The sequence below is a fragment of the Mobula hypostoma genome, chromosome 6 (assembly GCF_963921235.1).
Source record: "Mobula hypostoma chromosome 6, sMobHyp1.1, whole genome shotgun sequence".
Taxonomy (NCBI): domain Eukaryota; kingdom Metazoa; phylum Chordata; class Chondrichthyes; order Myliobatiformes; family Myliobatidae; genus Mobula; species Mobula hypostoma.
Genome location: NC_086102.1, coordinates 106,294,728 through 106,315,807, shown reverse-complemented (window position 1 = coordinate 106,315,807; position 21,080 = coordinate 106,294,728). Strand labels below are relative to the sequence as shown.

The window sequence follows — 21,080 nt, the reverse complement described above, 5'->3', positions numbered from 1 at the left end:
TTTATCAATCTCTGCTTAAATGCCCCTAATGACTTGCCCACCATAACCATCTGTGGCAATGAATTCCACAAATTTACCACCCTCTGGCTGAAGAAAGTTCCCCTCATTTCTGTTCCAAAGAAACATCCCTTTATTCTGAGGTTGTGCCCGTTGGTCCCAGACTCTACTACAACTCTCCAACATTGATCTGATTGAGGTGTAGACAATGGTAAGAGGCATAGATGGATTGGACAACCAATACCCTTTCCCCAGGGTGGAACTGAGATGTCAGAGGAATTTTTTTTTTACACAGAGACTGCTAGGTGCATGGAACATGCTGCAAGTACTGGTGGTAGAGGCAGATACATGAGGGTTATTTAAGAAACTCTTAGATAGGTACATGGATGAAAGAGAAATTGAGGGAAGGGTTAGATCGATCTTGGAGTAGGTTAAAAGTCAGCACAGTGTCATAAACCGAAGGACTTGTCCTGTGCTGTACTATTCATGGAAACATCCTCTTCATGTCCACTCGATGCTATCTTGGTTGTCACATCTACTCTATGTCCTTTCCACGTCCTCTCCATGTCCACTCTATGCTATCTAGTTCAACATGTCCACTCCACATCCACTCCACGGTAGTTCGTTCACCACATCTACTCTCCATGTCCACTCTATCGAATTCTGTTCAAATGAAAAGCTTTCTCTAACCATACTCTCCATTAATTGCGATCCTTCCCCTCCCCGCAGATGTTGTTCATCCTGCAGCGTTCCCCCACCTCACTGTCTACCTGCACTGCATTTCCTGACCTTTCACCTCACTGTCTACCTGCACTGCATTTTCCTGACCTTTCACCTCACTGTCTACCTGCACTGCATTTTCCTGACCTTTCACCTCACTGTCTACCTGCAGTGCATTTTCCTGACCTTTCACCTCACTGTCTACCTGCACTGCACTTTCTCTGGAACTTTTTATTCTGCACCCCGCTATTGTTTTATCTTGCAGCTCAATGCACTGTGTAATGATCGGATCGGTATAAACAGTATGCAAGACAAGCTTTTCACTGTATCTCAGTACACGTGACAATACTAAACCAATTTATTAGCAGATTGTCAGAGATTCTGCAGATGCTAAAGCTGTCGACTGTTTATACCCCTGCATAGATGCAGCCTGACCTGCTGAGTTCCTCCGGCATTTTATGTGTGTTACCAGCAGATTGTGTGCTGCTCTAGATGCCAGTATCCGCAGTGTCTTCTGACTCCTTCTGACCCTCGCCCCGAAGCAGAGGTGGGAATGACCGGTACATCTGAGGCAGGGGGGAGCCCGGTGAATGGTGGGCGGTGTGGAACAGGGGACTCCGCCCTCTCTCTCTCTCTCTCTGCCCTGGTGCCAGTCGCAGCCTTAAAAGCGACAGGCGGCGGTGCGGGCGCAGCTAAGTCAGCGCTCACCCGGACGCGTCACTGGTTCTGAGTGTGAGACCAAAAGGAGCGAAAGAGCCGCCACCTCAAATCCCGCACCGCAGATCAATCCAAGCATGGTGAGTCGCGGGAACTTTACAAAATCTTTCTGCTAAATTGCTTTAAACAATCCTACAGGACAGGAGGGGGGTTTAAAGGGTCCAAATGTCTAATATCAGAGGATATGCATTTGAGGTGAGAGCGGCTAATTTAGAAGGAAATGCGAGGGCAAGTTTTTTTTACACAGAGTGGCGGGTGCCTGCAATGCGCAGCCTGGGGTGCTGGTGGAAACCGATACTGCAGGGACTTCGGATAAGACACATGAAAGTGGAAAAAGATGAAAGGATATGGACATTGTGCAGGCAAAGGGATTAGTTTAGTTGGCCATTTGATTACTATTTTATTTGGTTCGGTACAGCATTGTGGGCCGAAGGGCCTGACTGTACTGTACTGCTCTATGTTTTTAAAAAAACACCGGTGTCATGAATGTTTTGGTCAAATGAAGTTGTGTGGTTAAACACGGCGGGAAATAAGAGTTTTAAAGACGTGTCGAAAATGTCGCTGTTGATTTAAATAAATAATGAATTAATCCGCATGGGGAAAATATTCGCAGTGGACGTAAATGCATTTTATATAAGACAGCGAGGGCGGACAGTCACACGGATGGGGCTGGGTGAAAGTGACACGTAATCAGCCTGAAATTGACAGCCCCCGCGTTGCGTAATTTACACCTTCGCCGGTGGCACCTCTCCGGGCCTTTCAGCTCCACAACCACCCCTCCATTCCCCCATCCCCGGGAGGGGCGACTTGTAGCCGATGCGGTAGCCCTGTATTTTCTGGAAGTGATATGTACAGTATATTCCCGGGATGGGAGGTTGGCCGATTCCGTCCACCTGACCTCACACCCTCTTCCAAAAAAACATGTCACTCAGTTACTGGAATAGATGTGGGGTGGTGAGCAGAGCCCGCTCGGAGTCACGGCGTGGGGAGGGCGAGGGCGAGCTGTCTGCCTCCCCGTCCCGGGTTCCATTTCGGGCTGAGCGCTCGTCACCGGGAGGGTCCCGCTGGCGTTGCAGGTGTCGAGACCCGGCTTTACTCTGAGTCGGAGCTACGCCTTGGCCCCTGCGTCCGTCGTAGCGCCGACCGAAGCAGGTGACTGCGTGAGGGCTCAGGCGAGCGATCTCCGGACTCCCGTCTGGTCCGCTGTTCGGAGGCGCCCATCAAACCTCCTGGGAACGCCGGAGCCTGGGTTCTCCCTAGGCACCACCCAAAATGCTGTTTTGTTTAATTTCAAACCCCAATTCACAAGCAAAGCACATCACTAAGGTGGGACACGGCTCCCTCCGTGAACCGGTGCAGTCTCTCTTACATCGGCTGATAGAGTCATATAGCACAGAAACTGGCCCTTTGGCCCAACTAGCCTATACTGGCCAAAATAAATCCGAATCTGGTTTGATATCATCGGCACAGACTGTGAAATGTGGTGTTTAGGGACAACAATACAGCGCGCTACGTAATTTAAAAAAAACCTATAAATTGCAATAAGAAAAAAAAAGTATATTAAGTTCTTTGGGCACCATGCAGTTAGTGTGATGCTATTACACTGCGGAGTATCAGGCTTTGGCATTCAATTTCGGCTTCCTCTGTATGAAAATTTGTACATCCTTCCCGCGTGTGTGTGGGTTTCCTCCGGCTGCTCTGGTCTCCTCCCACAGTCCAAAAACAGACCGGTTAGTAGGTTAATTGGTCATTGTAAATTGTCCTGTTACCAGGCTAGTGTTAAGTAGGGGGTTGAGGGGAGCTGCAGCTGAGAGGGATGGAAGGGCCTTTTCCACATGGCATCTCTAAATAGGCCCCCTAGGCCTGAGTGGTATCTCTGAATATCTTCAGGCTCTGTACCTCCTCCTTGATGGTAGAAATGAGAAGAGAGCATGTCCTGCTGGGAGATGGGGTTCATGAATGATGGATCCACGTTTTCTGAGGCGTCTCTTTTTGAATGTGTCCTCGATGCTGGGGAGGCTAGTTCCCATGATGGAGCCGACAGAGTTTGCATCTTCCTGCAGCTTTTTCCAGTCCTGTCTGGTGGCCCCTCCAGACCAGATGGTGATGTGACCAGTTAGAATGCTCTCCACGGTACATTTGGTATGTCTTTGGTGACATACCAAATCTCCTCAAACTGCTAATGTAATATAGTCTTTGCCGTGCCTTCTTTGGTAATTGCACCAATGTGTTGGGCCCAGGATAGACCTTCAGAGATGATGACACCCAGGAGTTTGAAACTGTTCACTCTTTCCACTGCCGATCCCTCTGAGGAAAGGTGTTAGTTCCTCCACTTCCTTTTCCTGGAAGTTCACAATCAGTTCTTTGGTGTTGTTGGTGCTGAGTACAAGTTGTTGTTGCGACTCAGCTCAACCAGCTGATCTACCTACCTCACTCCTGTACGGTGCCTCGTCACCAACAATAATTGTCAGAATTTGTAGATGGTGTTTGAGCTGTGTCTAGCCACATAGTCGAGAGTAAAGCAGTGGGCTAAGCATGCATCCTTGAGGTGCGCCAGTGTTAATTGTCAGTGAAGAGGAGATGTTATTTCTGATCCACACTGACTAGTCTTCTGATGAGGACATCAAGAATCCAGTTGCAAAGGAAGGTTTTGAAGCTTGTTGATTCATACAGAGGGTATGATGCCCATCTAAGCCAGTTCCATTTGGCCCATATCCCTCTAAACCTTTCCTATCCATGTACCTGTTCAAGTGCCTTTTAACTGTTATTGCCTGTGTCTCAACCACTTCCTCTGGCAACTCGATCCATATACTAAACACTCTGAATTATGAAGTTGCTCCTCAGGTTTCTATTAAATCTCTCTCCTCTCCCCTTAAATTCATGCCCTCTAGTTTTTGATTGCCAAACCCTGGGAAAAACACTGCGTGCATTCACCCTATCTATACTCCTCATTCGCCCTTATTCTCCTAAGTTCCAATGAATCAAATCCCAGCTTGTTCAACTCTCTCCATAACTCGGTATCTCACTTTCGGACAACATCTTCATGAGTTTCCTCTGTACACTTTCTAGCTCATTGTCATCGCAGGGCGAGCATAACTGGACACAATATTCCGAATGCTGGCTCACCAATCGCCTGCACAACTCCAACATAACCTTGCAACTCCTATACTTAGTGTCCGAAACACAGGAGTCCTGATAGAGGGTTCTGGCCGGAAATGTTGATTGTTTATTCCCCTCCATAGATGCCGCCTGACTTGCTGAATTCCTCCAGTATTTTGTGTGTGTTACTAAATGTCCTGAATGATGAAGGCCAGCATGCCAAAAAATCTCTTCACCCTGTCCACTGTACCTGGAAAGGGGGTGGGGATGGGAGTAGAGGAGGGGGGCACATTAGTGTAGCAGTTAGCTTAATGCTTTGTAGTGCCAGTGTTTGGGGGGGGGGTCAAATCTGACCACTGTCTGTAGTGAGTTGTACATCCTCTACATGACAGTGTGGGTTTCCCCAGGGTGCTCTGCTTTCCACCCACATCCTAAAGTAAGGGCTAGGATTAGTGAGTTGTGGGTATACTATGTTGATGCTGGAAGCATGGCAACACTTGTAGGCTGCCCCGGTACATCTTCGGGACTGTGTTGGTCATTGATGCAAATGTTGCATTTCACTGCTTCAATGTACGTGTGACAAATAAAATGTATAATGCTTGGTGGGAGAGGGTGGTACCAGAGGGGCTGAGGGGTAACCCATACCAGTAACTGCAGACTGTGTGAAATGCTGGTGAAGTTAGTGAATGTCTTGCTGGTGGATGGGATAATAAACTAGCTTTGCTTTGGATGCTGATGTTATTGGTACTGCACCTTCTGGAGAATGCAGGTAGTCCTTGAGCACTACAACACAGAAGCAGGCCCTCCAGCCCAACTAGATTGTACCAAACTGTTATTCTACCTAGTCCCATGGACTTGCGCTGTTTGCACTCCAGCCTTGTGCCTTGGAAAGCCATAAAACATAGGAGCAGAATTCAGGCCCCGAGTCTGCCCTGCCATTTGATCATGGGTGCTTTATTCCCCCTCAACCCTATTCTCACCACAACATTTAGTGTCATTACCAACCAAGAACCTATCAACCTCTGCTTTAAATATACCCAATGACTTGGGCCTCCACAGATTCACCACCCTCTTGCTAAAGAAACTCCTCCTCATCTGTTCTATCGAGATGCCCTTCTATTCTGAGGCTGTGCCCTCTGGTCCTTGACTCCCCAATTATACTCTCCTTGTCCACTCTATCTAGGCCTTTCAATATTCAATAGGCTTCAGTGAGATTCCCCCCTCATTTTTCTAAACTCTGGTGAGTACAGGCCCAGAGCTAGCAAATGCTCCTTGTATGTTAACCCACTCATTCCCAGGAAAATTCTTGGAAATCTTCTTTGGACCTTAGATGAGGGGGCACAAGACTGTAACAAGGGTTAGTTGCCAGGCTAGCTTTCAACTGGGTCAGTTAAGGCAAAGTTCAGTAGCATTTACCTGTGGACTATCAGAAGCGTTGGCACGTGGCCAAGTGGTTAAGGCGTTTGTCTAATGATTTGAAGGTCGCTAGTTCGAGCCTCAGCTGAGGCAGCGTGTGTGTCCTTGAGCAAGGCACTTAACCACACATTGCTCTGCGACGACACCAGTGCCGAGTTGTATGGGTCCTAATGCCCTTCTCTTCGACAACATCGGTGGTGTGGAGAGGGGAGGCGTGCATCATGGGCAACTGCCGGTCTTCCATACAACCTTGCCCAGGCCTGCGTCCTGGAAACCTTCCAAGGTGCAAATCCATAGTCTCACGAGACTAACGGATGCCTATTATTACCAGAAGACATGTAGACCAGCTGGACCCAAGCACAAAGGAGACGAGAGACAAGGATGGAGTTGAACAAAGAATGTTTGCTAGAGGATTGGTTTGCAGGGAACTCAGAAATCACTGCAGACAAAGTAGGTAAACTCAAGACTGAGCAAAGGCAAATGAAACAGAGGGAACTTAAATAGAGAAACAAACCAAGATAGAGGTGCAGTGATAACTGAAACAAGACACAGGTGAACGTAATCAACTAAAAATTGGGGGAGGTGGTGTGTTGGAGCCTGGAGCACACCAACAACCCCTGGTGATTGGTCCAAAGCAGGACAACCATAAAACCACAAAACACGGGTTAGGCAATTCAATCCATGAGCCTGCTTTGCCATTTAACCTTTGCTGATTTATTTTCCCTCTCAACCCCATCCTCCTGCCTTCTCCCCTAACTTTTGATGCCCTTACTTATCAAGAACTTGTATCCACCAATTTGAATATACCCAATGACTTGCCTCCACTGCTGTCTGTGGCATTAATCCACAGATTCATCATCAACTGGCTAAAGAAATTCCTCCTCGTCTCTGTTCTGAAGAGATGTCCTTCTATCTAAGGCTGTGCCCTCTGGTCCTAAACTCCTCCCACAATTGGAAATACCCTCTGCACTTCCACTCTAGATAGGCCTTTCAATATTTGATGGATCTCAATGAATCTCTTCCCCCCCCACCCCACAATTCTTCTAAACACCAACTGTGGCATGCCCAGAGCCGTCAAATGCTCCTTACACAGTGCAGGCTTTTTGGCTGACAGTGTTGTGCAGGCCTTTTAACCTGCTTGGAGATCAATCTAACCCTTCACTCCCACATAGCCCTCTGTTTTTCTTTCATCCATGTGCCTACCTAAGAATTTCTTTAATGTCCCTGATGTATCTGCCTCTTCCGGCACCCCAACAGTGCATTCCACATACTTGCCACTCTGTAAAACAGGGGACAAATCTCCCCCTGATGTCCCTGTTCTTCCCCCACCCCCTCCCATACTTTTCTCCAATCACCTTAAAATTATGCCCTCTCATACGAGCTACTTCTGCCCTGAAGAAAAAGTCTTCTGGCAGTGACACAGTCCACTAGATCCATACCTCTTGTCATCTTAAACAGCTCTATCAAGTGCTGTTCTGTGTTCTATGGTGGAAGGATTCTGGAGTGTCAAGTGACTGCAGGATAGCCAGACTTGGACTTGTTGATATTGTACTTGTGTGGTGTGGATGCTGGGGAGTATCTGTGCACGTCACGAGTGAGTGGTTAGACTTGTTCCTCTTGGCCTGTGTCCAGCGCTTTTGTGTAAGAATCCTAACTTCCACTTGTGAGCTTGTGGCCATTGCCTGAAGCGCACACAAAACAACACATTGCAGTCAAAGAGTTTTACAGTGCAGAATCAGGCCCTTTGGCCCACTACACATATGCTAACCCTTTTCTCATCAGTATTAATGTCATTTTATATAATTATTTACAATCGTTGAATGTTGTTTTTTGTTACAATCATGGCAACACACTACAAATTCCTATACACGTTAATGTACATTCAGTGGCCACTTTATTAGGTGCCCTGATCATAAATGCAAAAATCTAACCAGTCAAACATGTGGTAGCAACTCAGTACAGAAGAACATGCAGACATGGTCAAGAGGTTCAGATGTTGTTCAGACCAAATATCAGAATGGGAAGAAATGTGATCTGAGTGACTTTGACTGTGGAATGATTGTTGGTGCCAGACAGGGTGGGTTGAGTTTCTCAGAAACTGCTGATCTCTTGGGACTTTAAAGAACAACAGTCTCTAGAGTTTACAGGGAATGGTTTTTAAAAAAAAAACTTTTAGTGGGCAAACGGCAGTTCTGTGGGCATAAACACTTTGTTATTGGGAGAGATCAGAAGAGCATGGTCAGATAGTCAAATAAACAGGAAGGCAACAGTAACTCAAATCACCACATGTTACAACAGTGGTGTACAGAAGAGCATCTCTCAATGCATAACATGTCAAATTTCGAAGTGGATGGGCTACAGCAGCAGAAGATCAGGAACAGACACTCAGTGGCCACTTTATTAGATACAGGGGGTACCTTGATGTGCACCCATTTGGCAACTTTTTCTTCTCTGCCTTGTTCTCTAGTTGTCTGTTAAACGTTGTGATTGTTTCTGAAGGCGCCACTTCCTCTGGCAGCGATTTCCTGACATCAATCATTCTCAGTGTGTAAGATTTTAAAAACTTGCCTGTGATTCCCTTCCGAACCTCTCCCTCTCATCTTAAAACCTTTTTGCTTTTTAACACCCTGTCAGACCTGCCAGCTCTGAGCCCTCCCAGCCCGCAAATGCAGACAGCTCCCAGTCTCCAGACAGCTAATAGGATTCACCTGCAGCCTATTTAACTCCATTCTCTGTTCACTCATCAAACCAGTTGCTCCGAGCCTTCGCTCTCCCTGCCAAGTGTTTACATGGATGTCTGTTCTGTTCTCCCTTGTCTTGTAGCTTCTTGTGGATTGTTATTTTGTGGTGTATTACTAAAACTCCTGTTCACTGCTGAATCATCTCTGCTGCTCTGCTTTTAGGTGAAACCTCCTCTACATTTCCTGACAACCCCGACTATAGTGGTAAAGATATTTTTGACATTCTGTGCTGTCTATGGTTTTCAAAACCTTGTTCATAGAACACTACAGTCCCTTCTGCCCATCTTTTGGTGCTGGCCTGGTCATCTGCCCAACCCCCTCCAACTGTCTCCTGACCACAGCCCTCCATACCCCTCCTCATCCATGTACCTACTAGACCTCTCTTCAATGTTACAATTGAACCCTCATCTACCACTCCCGCTGGGAACTTGTTCCACACTCTCACCACCCTCTGAGTGAAGGAGTTGCCCCTCAGGTTCCCCTTGAACATTTCACCTATTTCATCTTGTACACTTCTGTCAGGTCACCTGTCAGTCTCGGAAGCTGCTGGGGAACCAAGCCCAGCTTATCAAATCTCTTCCCATAAACCTTCAATCCAGGTAACACTCTGGTGTATCTCCTCTGCACTCTCTCCAATACAACCATGTGATCAGAACAGCACACGGTAGTTCAAGTGCAGCAGATGCCAGAATAAGATGTGGGAGGGGAAGTGTACTAGCTGGCAGGTGATGGGTGACAGCAGAAATCACAGGGAGCGGTGAGAGAGGGTCCCACGGAGCTTGCGTTGAGGAGAAGATTTAAATTTCTTCAGTAGGCAGGCATCCCTCCAAGACTTTACAGTGGAGCAGCGAATCATAGACACAAGCGATTCTGCAGATGTTGGAAATCCTGAACAATAAGCACAAAGTGCTGGAGGAACTCAGCAATTCAGGCAGCAACTATGGTGGGGAATAAACAGTTGTTATTTCAGGGTGAGACCCTTAAATAGTATACTGGGACACATCTACTCTCCCCACCTACTCTCTGCTTTCCCTTGTCCAATCATCCCTCCTGGCCCATATCCCCGCAAGCGACAGCTATACCTGCCCGTTCATTTCCTCCCTCACCTCCGTTCAGGGCCCCAAACAGTCCGTCCAGGTGAGGCCACAGCTCACCTGCGAATCTGGTGTGGTCATCTAATATATCCGGTGCTCCTGATGCAGCCTCCTCTACATGGCTAAGACATGACATAACTGCTTTGCCAAATACCTCCACTCCATCCACCAAAAACAGAATTTTCTTGTGGCCAACTACTTTAATTCATATCCCCATTGCCTCCCCTTTTGCCACGAGGAGGCCACTCTCAGGGTGGAGGAGCATAACCTCGTATTCTGTCTAGGTAGCCTCTAACCTAATGGCATTAACATTGATTTCTCCTTCCAGTGACTTTTCTCCCAGTTCTCTTCCCTTCCCCCCCACCCCTTTCTCCAGCCCTTTACCTTCCCACACATCTGGCTTCACCTGGCACCTTCGAGCTATCCACCTTCACCGCCCCCCCATCTTTTTATTCTGGCGTCTTCCCCCTTCCTTTCAAGTCCTGAAGCAGGGTCTCAGCCTGAAACATCGACTGTTCGTTCATTTCAGTAGATGCTGCCTGACCTGCTGAGTTCCTCCAGCATTTTGTGTGTGATGCAGGGGCCATGATGTGCTGATTAGGAGATCAAGTAGTTATCTTTAACATACAAGAGATCCAATCAAGAGACACTTTGACCCACTACCATCAGGACGGAGGTACAGGAGCAGCAGAATAGGGTCTACCAAACGGGGTAACAGCTCCTTCCCTCAGGCTGTGAGACTATTGAATACACTGCTACCACTGAGGGCTCCTCACTAGGATACCCAGCTGTCTACTGTTTACCTGTGCTGCACACTTTTTAAGCTTTTTGGATTATATTTTATTAACTCATTTGTGGTAATATTTTGGTTTACAGTATGTGCTGTGTGTGATATATTCTGTGGGCACACTGTGGTTTGGATGAATGTTTTTGTTTGGCTGTATAATATATACAGACAGATGACAATGAACTTGAACCTGGAAAGGTGCATTTGAGCTGCAGGCAGTGTAACAATGGTTCGTTAGGTTCATTCCATGATTGGAGGAGGAAAGGGTTGATTAATAAGGAAACCTTCCCTAACTTTAATAGTATTTACAGCCACCTCGTGTTAATTGAGGTTGCTACACTTGAGTAAGTACATCTTGGACTGTACAAAACCTAGAATATCCTCAGGTCATGAAAACATAAGCTTTTCCATCCAGTAATAAACACAAGAGAAGAGGGTAGATGGGTCCTTAATTATTCTTGCTGCTTTCCTGAGGCAGGGGTTAGTGTAGATGAAGTTAATAAAAGGGAGGCTGGTTTGTATGATGGGCTGGGTTGTGTACACAGTTCTCTGCAGTTTTTTGTGGGTTTCAGCAGAGCAGTTGCCATTCTTAGCCATGATGCATCCAGACAGGATTTGGAAACACTTCATGGTCTGAGGTTCTGTCTTTGGATAGTACTGAATTTCTCTTATCTCCTTCCCTGAGATGGAGTGGAAGTTGTTTGAATATAGATCGCAGAATATAGCACTGGACAAGCCCTTCAGCTCTGACGTTATGTCAACCTTTTGACCTAGTCTAAGATCAATCTAACCCTTCCCTCCTATGTGGCCCACCATTTTTCTACCATCCATGTGTTTATCTAAGAACCTCGTAAATGTTTCTAATGCTAATGTATCACCACCCCGGCAGAGCATTCACGCACCCCCCATTCTGACATCCTTCCACCCCCATTCTTCCCTCCAGTCACCTTAAAATAATGCCCTCTTGTATTGGCCATTTCCACCCTGGGAACGTGTCTGTCTGCCCACTCTGTCTGTGCCTCTTAACATCATGTACACTTCTGTTACCTTTCATCCTCGTTTACTCCAGACCTCAAACTGTTCTCATAAGACATGATTACTAATACCATAATGAGCTTTATTTCTGTCAGATTTATTTATGTTCAAAGTAAATTTATATTCGATGTCCATGTGTCACCATAAACTACCCTGAGATTCATTTTATTGTGGGCATTCACAGTAAATACAAAGAAAGAATAAAATGATAATAAGCAATAAATATTGAATACAGATGAGTCCATAGATTGTGGGACTGTTCAGCACTGGGGTGAGTGAAGTTATCCCCTCTGTTCAAAAGCCTGATGGTTGTAGGGTATAAATATTCTCGAATCTGGTGAGGTGGGACCTAAAGCTCCTTTACTTCCTTCCCAATGGTAGTAGCAAGAAGAGAGCTTGGGCTGGATGGTGGGGGTCCTTGATGAAGGATGTTTCTCTCCTGTGACAGTGCTGCATGTAGATGTGCTCAATGGTGGGGAGGGTTTTACCTGTGATAGACTGAGTTGAATCCACTACATTTTGTAGGCTTTTCCATTCTGTCCATCATTAATCTCTGGATCACTGTTCCAGGTCTGTGGTGTCCAGTAATGTAACTGTATCAAGCCACCTGACCATCTCCCATTGCCCTTAAGAATATGCTCTTGGTACTGTCATCACCATCTCAAAACAATAAACTCAAAAGATTACAAATCAATCTTATGCAAAATATTCTAATATTTGCATGATTTTAAACATTTGAATTTATAGATTTGAATTTTGAGGGAGGAGCTTGATAAACTTCTATTAAGTCAATAAAATTGAGAGGCAGAGATAAGGTAGACAGCCAGAACAATAGACAAAATGCTGGAGGAGCTCAGCAGGTCAGGCAGCATCTATGGAGAAGGGCAAGCTGGGAGGTGATAGGTCAAGCGAGAGGGAAGGTGAGAGGGAAGAAGTGAGAAGCTGGCAGGTGATTGGTGAAAAAGGTAAGGGGCTGAAGAAGAAGGAATCTGATAGGAAAGGAGGGTGGACCATTGGAGAAAGGGAAGGAGGAGAGGAACCAGAGGAAGGTGATGGGCAGGTGAGAAGGGAAGTGGTACAAGTAGAAGAAGACTATTTTTAATTTAAAGGTACAGCAGAGTAATAGCCATTCTGAGCCAATTAGTCCGTGCCACACACTTACACCAATGTGACCAATTAACCTACTAACCTGTAGTCTTTGGATTGTGGGAGGAAACCCACAAGAGATCGTACAAACTCTTTACACACAGTGGCAGAATTGAACCTGCGCTACTGGCACTGTAGTGGTGTTGCTCTGAGCACTATGCTGCTGTGACACACTGGGGCAGAGATGTCAAATACTAGAGTATTTGCATTTAAGGTGAGAGGAAAGGTTCAGTGAGATGTACTGGACAGGTTTAGGTGCCTGGAATGTACTGTATGGAGTGGTGGTAAAGACCGATACAACAGAGGCCGAAGGGCCTGTATTGTGCTGTAGAGCCACGGGCATAGACGGTGCTGTTAGGCATGTGAATATAGAGGGATATGGACAATGGATTAGTTGTCTTTAGCTTGTTTTGCTCTTGTCTTTGTTGTTGCTGCTTGTGGTGTTCTGCTGAACGTGGTGGGCATGCTCTCTTGGTGTCAGAGTGTGTCCAACACTTGTGGGCTGTCCCCAGCACATCCTTGGGCGTTCTGGTCATGAATGCAAACAACAGGTTTCAATGTTCTTGTGATAAATAAATCTGAGTTACTTTAGCAAAACACGATGGACTGAAGGACCTGTTCCTATGAGGACTTTCCTTCTGTCTACTTCCAAATCTTTGTTGTTCCTGTCCTAATATCAATGAACAATAATGTGCAGGGTGGGGAATGCATTGTCAAAGTTTAAGGTTAAGTTTATTGTCAAATGCACAAGTGCATGTCTGCACAGGTGCAGTGACTAACTGGCAGCAGCATTGCAGGTGCAGAACATCAGATAAGCAACATTCACAAGGCAAAACGTAAACATAAATAACACCACTCTGCAGCCCCGTCTTCCTCAGATCCCACCGTCAACTCCTGGGCCCTCAGAGGCTCCATCTTCCTCTCACCCCAACCCTCCCCTCTCCACTGACACCCCCAGCCTCCCCCCTCCCCCCTCTGATCCCAGCTCTCAAGATTCCAGCCTTGAACTCCAGGCCGGATCTTTATGTGCTGCTATTGTGACTCCCGTCTCCCCTTCCCCCACCAATACTCTGCAATCCCGTCTCCCTCAGATCCCACCGTCAACTCCTGGGCCCTCAGAGGCTCCATCTTCCTCTCACCCCAACCCTCCCCTCTCCACTGACACCCCCAGCCTCCCCCCTCCCCCCTCTGATCCCAGCTGTCACGATTCCAGCCTTGAATTCCAGGCCGGGTCTTTATGTGCTGCTATTGTGACTCCCGTCTCTCCTTCCCCCACCAATACTCTGCAATCCCGTCTCCCTCAGATCCCACCGTCAGCTCCTGGGCCCTCAGAGGCTCCATCTTCCTCTCACCCCAACCCTCCCCTCTCCACTGACACCCCCAGCCTCCCCCCTCCCCCCTCTGATCCCAGCTGTCACGATTCCAGCCTTGAATTCCAGGCCGGGTCTTTATGTGCTGCTATTGTGACTCCCGTCTCTCCTTCCCCCACCAATACTCTGCAATCCCGTCTCCCTCAGATCCCACCGTCAGCTCCTGGGCCCTCAGAGGCTCCATCTTCCTCTCACCCCAACCCTCCCCTCTCCATTGACACCCCCAGCCTCCCCCCTCCCCCCTCTGATCCCAGCTCTCATCCGTGCCGGGTCTTTACCATCCCCTCCGACCTTCAACTGTCGGAGGCAGAACGCTCTGTCCTCAGTAAGGGCCTCACGTTTGTCCCCCTTCGCCCACACCTCAGCGAGTTCCGTGTTCGCCATGATGCGGAACTTTTCTTCTGCTGTCTCCGTCTCCGAGCCTACTTCTTCGGCAAGGACTCTTCCACCCCCACCGATGACCCCTTCTCCCGTCTTCAACCCTCCTCTTCTTCATGGACACCCCGCTCTGGTCTTCTGCCTGCTCTGGATCTCTTTATTGCCAACTGCCGACGGGACATCAACCGTCTCGACTTCACCGCACCTTGTCCCCATTCCAACCTCACTCCTTCGGAACGCTCTGCTCTCCACTCCCTCCGCACTAATCCTAACCTTATTATTAAACCCGCTGATAAGGGGGGTGCTGTTGTAGTCTGGCGTACTGACCTCTACCTTGCCGAGGCACAGCGACAACTCGCGGATACCTCCTCTTATTTACCCCTCGATCGTGACCCCACTAAGGAGCACCAGGCTATTGTCTCCCACACTATCACCGACTTTATCCGCTCAGGGGATCTCCCATCCACTGCTACCAACCTTATAGTTCCCACACCCCACACTTCCCGTTTCTACCTCCTACCCAAGATCCACAAACCTGCCTGTCCTGGCCGACCTATTGTCTCAGCTTGCTCCTGCCCCACCGAACTCGTTTCTGCATACCTCGACACTGTTTTATCACCCCTTGTTCAATCCCTTCCGACCTATGTTCGTGACACTTCTCACGCTCTTAAACTTTTCGATGATTTTAAGTTCCCTGGCCCCCACCGCTTTATTTTCACCATGGATGTCCAGTCCTTATATAGTTCCATCCCCCATCAGGAAGGTCTCAAAGCTCTACGTTTCTTTTGGATTCCAGACCTAATCAATTCCCCTCTACCACCACTCTGCTCCGTCTAGCGGAATTAGTCCTTACTCTTAATAAATTTCTCCTTTGGCTCCTCCCATTTCCTCCAAACTAAAGGTGTAGCTATGGGCACCGGTATGGGTCCTAGCTATGCCTGCCTTTTTGCTGGGTTTGTGGAACAATCTATGTTCCGTGCCTATTCTGGTATCTGTCCCCCACTTTTCCTTCGCTACATCGACGACTGCATTGGCGCTGCTTCCTGCACGCATGCAGAACTCGTTGACTTTATTAACTTTGCCTCCAACTTTCACCCTGCCCTCAAGTTTACCTGGTCCATTTCCGACACCTCCCTCCCCTTTCTAGATCTTTCTGTCTCTGTCTCTGGAGACAGCTTATCCACTGATGTCTACTATAAGCCTACTGGCTCTCACAGCTATCTGGACTATTCCTCTTCTCACCCTGTCTCTTGCAAAAACGCCATCCCCTTCTCACAATTCCTCCGTCTCCACCGCATCTGCTCTCAGGATGAGGCTTTTCATTCTAGGACGAGGGAGATGTCTTCATTTTTTAAAGAAAGGGGCTTCCCTTCCTCCACTATCAACTCTGCTCTTAAACGCATCTCCCCCATTTCTTGTACATCTGTTCTCACTCTATCTTCCCACCACCCCACTAGGAATAGGGTTCCCCTGGTCCTCACCTACCACCCCACCAGCCTCCGGGTTCAACATATTATTCTCCGTAACTTCTGCCACCTCCAACGGGATCCCACCACTAAGCACATCTTTCCCTCCCCCCCTCTCTCGGCATTCCGCAGGGATCGCTCCCTACACAACTCCCTTGTCCATTCATCCCCCCCCATCCCTCCCCACTGATCTCCCTCCTGGCACTTATTCGTGTAAGCGGAACAAGTGCTACACATGCCCTTACACTTTCTCCCTTACCACCATTCAGGGCCCCAAACAGTCCTTCCAGGTGAGGCATCACTTCACCTGTGAGTCGACTGGGGTGATATACTGCGTCCGGTGCTCCCGATGTGGCCTTTTATATATTGGTGAGACCCGACGCAGACTGGGAGACCGCTTTGCTGAACATCTACGCTCTGTCCGCCAGAGAAAGCAGGATCTCCCAGTGGCCACACATTTTAATTCCACATCCCATTCCCATTCTGACATGTCTATCCACGGCCTCCTCTACTGTAAAGATGAAGCCACACTCAGGTTGGAGGAACAACACCTTATATTCCGTCTGGGTAGCCTCCAACCTGATGGCATGAACATTGACTTCCCTAACTTCCGCTAAGGCCCCACCTCCCCCTCGTACCCCATCTGTTACTCATTTTTATGCACACATTCTTTCTCTCACTCTCCTTTTTCTCCCTCTGTCCCTCTGAATATACCTCTTGCCCATCCTCTGGGTCACCCCACCCCCTTGTCTTTCTTCCCGGACCTCCTGTCCCATGATCCTCTCGTATCCCCTTTTGCCTATCACCTGTCCAGCTCTCGGCTCTATCCCTCCCCCTCCTGTCTTCTCCTATCATTTTGCATCTCCCCCTCCCCTCCAGCTTTCAAATCCCTTACTCATTCTTCCTTCAGTTAGTCCTGACGAAGGGTCTCGGCCTGAAATGTCGACTGCGCCTCTTCCTATAGATGCTGCTTGGCCTGCTGCGTTCACCAGCAACTTTGATGTATGTTGCTTGAATTTCCAGCATCTGCAGAATTCCTGTTGTTTGAACATAAATAATACACTTTTTTCCCCTCAGAAGAAACAACACAATTAGAACAGAGTATCCATTTTTGTGCAAAGCGATCAGAGGTCATTGGCACAAACACAGGAGATTCTGCAGATGCTGGAAATCCAGAGCAACACACACAAAATGCTGGAGGAGCTCGGCAAATCAGGCAGCATCTATGGAAATGAATAAACTGTCAGTGTTTTGGGCCAATACCCTTCTTCAAGACTGGAAAGGAAGGGTGCAGAAGTCCAAATAAGAGGTGGAGAGTGGAATGAGTAGGCAGGTGATGGGTGAGACCACGTGAGGGGAAAGGTAGGTGGTTCATAGTCACTAAACTGTACTGATTGGGGTTTGTTCAAGAATCGATTGGTTGACAGGAAGTATCTAGGTTTCCCCACCAGTGAGCAATTCTACGAGGAGCACTGCCGCAAGAAAGCACCCATCATCCAAGCCATGCTCTCCTTGCCGCTACCATCGGAAAAGAGGTACAGGAGCCTCTCCGGTCCCACGCCACCAGGTCCAGGAACAGTTATTATCCTTCAACCATCAGGGACCCTGAACCGATGTGGATAACTTCACTTACCTCAGCACTTTACTGACTCCACTACTTACAGACTCACTTTTCAAGAACTCTACAACTCGTGTTCTCCATATTATCTACTTATTTATTAGGATTATTTTTGTCTTTGCACTCTTTGCCTTTTGCACGTTGGTTATTTGTGTGTAGATTTTTATTAATGCTATCGTACTACTTTAGTGACACAAATATACTTAGTACTGTCCCTCAACCTTGTGGCGTGGAACTTCAGACTTCTGTGATGGCGGCTGTGAGAAGATGACATGGCTCGGATGGTGTGACCAGGGAGAGGAAATATCTGCTGATGATGTTTAACTGAACTTCCAGAAGGAATTTTATAATGCATTCCATATGAGACTGTTTTGTAAACTTGCTGAGGAAATGGGAGTGGTCAGGCCCTAAATGAACACTTTGTTGCTGTTACCAAACACAGGTGCATAGCATCAGATAAGCAGCATTCAAAAGAAAAACATCAACATAAATTTTACAATTGAGTGGTCATAGTTACCAACATAGGAAATTCTGCAGATGCTGGATATCTTGAGCAGCACACAAAATGCTGGAGGAATGCAGCAGGTCAGGCAGCATCTATGGAGAGGAATAAACAGTAGATATTTTTGGCCCAGAACCTTCTTCATGACTGGGAAGGAAGGGGGTAGAAGCCAGAATAAGAAACAAGAGCTGGCAGGTGATAGGTGGGTGGGCCATGGTGTTACTAAATTATAGTACTGATCAGGGTTGTGCAGATTGGTTGAAGGGGGTAGCCGTTCCTGAACCTGGTGATGTGGGACTTGAGGCTTCTACCTCCTGCCTGATAGTAACTGTGGAGATGGGATGATCCTGGCTGGAGCTGAGGATGAACAATGAATGGTCTTTATCTGCGGGGTTTGCTGGTTGTACTTCAGTGTTCGATGTGTTGTGTGTTGACAAATGTTCTTCAGTAACTTGTGGTTATTTGAGTTACTGTCAGCTGAACCAGTCTGGCCATTTTCTGCTGACCTCTCTCATTTACAAAGCATTTCCGCCCACAGAACTGCTGATCAATCAATGGTGTGAGGAAACAAAACATTCTCCGTAAACTCTAGAGACTCCAGGAGATCAGCAGTTTCTGAGATACTCAAACCACTCCATCTGGCACCAACAATCATTCCATGCTCAAAGTCACTTGGATCACATTTCTGATGTGTGGTCTGAACAACAAGGGGCAGTACACGAACGTAGTGGTTGGTACAATGCTTTACAGTACCAGCAACCAGGGTTCATTTCCCACTGCTGCCTGTAAGGAGCTTATGCGCTCTCCCCATGACTGTGTGTCTTTCCTCTGGGTGCTGAGGTTTCCTCCCACTGTCCACAGGTTGGTAGGTTAATTGGTCATTGTAAATTGTTCTGTGATTAAATGGAGGGGGGGGGGCGCTCCAAGGGCCTACTCTGACCTGTATCTCAATAAACACATAAGCTGAACCGCTTGACCACGTCTGCATGCTTTTATCCATTGCGCTGCTGCCACACGAATGGCTGGTGATATATCTGCACCAGTGAGCAGGTGCACCGAACTGAAGTGTCACTGAGTGTAAAGTGAATAGGGCAGGGTAATAACTTTTCCTGAACCTGCTAGAGTGCGCTCTATACGCTGAAAGTGTCTAACCCATCACCTCAGTGCTCGGTCCTTGTTGCACTGTGAGCAGAACAGAGTATCACAGCAGAGCAGCTGTTTGTGCCCTTTCAGTTTCCGCTCAAGCTGTGAAAACAAAGTGGTTCCTCTTTTATTTCTGCCTGCATTTGTCTTTGCTTGAGTGAATCTCCACTACTTTCTGTTTAATAATGAATAATCCTGCACTTAAGTTCCTGATGAAGTGCCTCTGCTCCATGTTGGCTATTTATTCCCCTCCACAGATGACCTGCTTTTCTCCAGGATTTTTGTGTGTTGCTCTGAATTTCCAGCGTCTGCAGAATCTCTTGTGTTTCTGATGATGATCACTCTGATTACTTTGCACTAAAATGGACTTTTTCTTTATTCTAATCTCGTTCCTTGTCAAAATCATGCACAGTTTGTTATTTTTGTGATTGCTACTTATCTGATGCTATGTGCCTATGTTCATAGGAAGATTTGGAAGCTGACAGAAGGGAAGTCCTTGGAACAGTACAGCATGGGAACAAATCTGCTTTTGGCAGTCCCAAGCCTGGCTGTGAAAGGAGTAGGACTGGACACGGGGCTATCAACAACATCCAGTTAAAAACCCAGAACTACATAAGTTCCAAAGACCTCCCTGGGAAAGGAAGGATCTTCGCCTGGAAGTCGTATGAAGTTGTGTTCTGAGAATGGAAGCCACAGGGCAGATCAACCTTCGGCCCAGGAAGGAGGACTCGGGCGAGCTGCTGTCGGCAGCTTTTGCCTCAGTAGCGGTGATGGGCTTAAGAAGGTAGCATAGGAACCGGCCATTCAGCCCATTGACTGCTAAACTAATTAACGTAATCCCTTCTGCTTTCACACGGACCTGATGATGGGTCTCAGTCCGAAATGTTGGCTCTTTATTCTCCTCCACAGATGCTGCCTGCCATGCTGATTTCAAGCACTTTGTGGCTGAATCAGATTTAATATCACTGGCACATGTCGTGAAATTTGTTGTTCTGCAACGGCAGTAGAATGCAACGTTAAAAAATCGTATAGAATAGTACAGCAGAGAAACAGACCCTCCTGCCCACAATATTGTGATGAACCAATTAAATTAGTAATCAAATAGCTAACTAATCTCTTCTGCCTACACAATGTCCATATCCTTCCATTTTCCCCACATAAATGTCTCTTAAAAGTTCCTAATGTGTCTGTCCCAACCACCACCACCAGGCAGTGCATTCCAGGCAGCCGCCAGTCTGTGTGTGTGGGGAGGGGGAGGCTAAAAAGACAACTTGCCCCTCACATCTCCTTTGAAAACAAGTAACCCCTCTCACCTTAAATGCTTGCCCTCTGTTATTAGACATTGAAATTATTAGGCACTTAGAATAAGAAATGTACATATAACACCTACTAAATTGCAAAAATAATGAGGTAGTGTTCATGAACTTTTCAGAAATGTGATGGCACTGGGGAAGAATCTGTTCCTAAGCATTGAGTGTGTGTTCGGGTATATGGTGTGTATACAGAGAGCAAAGTATTGAGGTATTGTTCATGGGGCCATGGACTGTTCAACAATTCTGATGGCAGAGGGGAAGGGCTGTTCCTTAGTGCAGGCAGAACTTCCTACTTTATTGCATCAGATTGTTTTCTCAGTAACTCCAACCAAAGTTCCCTACTCTGCCACTCAAGCTCATGGGTGTTATTTTTGCAAACAGCCTGACTCATAGTCTCAGGTTGACATGGTTACTGGCGTGGGTAGAATACATTGCTTACAATCTTCTTCCATGGAGAATCTTTCTTTTGTACAGGGCGGGTGTGGTGCTGATGATGATGAATCTTCAGGAACTTGTTTCTCTGCCAACAGGCCGGTAT

At 47.3% G+C, this 21,080-nt stretch overlaps 1 protein-coding gene across 1 annotated transcript in view; it reads left to right on the top strand.

Annotated features, from left to right (window-relative positions):
• Nucleotides 1–1,357: 1,357 nt before the first annotated feature.
• The window catches only part of LOC134348259 (tubulin alpha chain-like), a 52,920-nt gene continuing 33,197 nt past the window's right edge, over nt 1,358–21,080 (top strand). Inside the window, exon 1 of the mRNA XM_063051362.1 lies at nt 1,358–1,514. Within this exon, the coding sequence (XP_062907432.1) occupies nt 1,512–1,514 (3 nt within the window). The 5' untranslated portion in view covers nt 1,358–1,511. The remainder of the gene's footprint in view (nt 1,515–21,080) is intronic.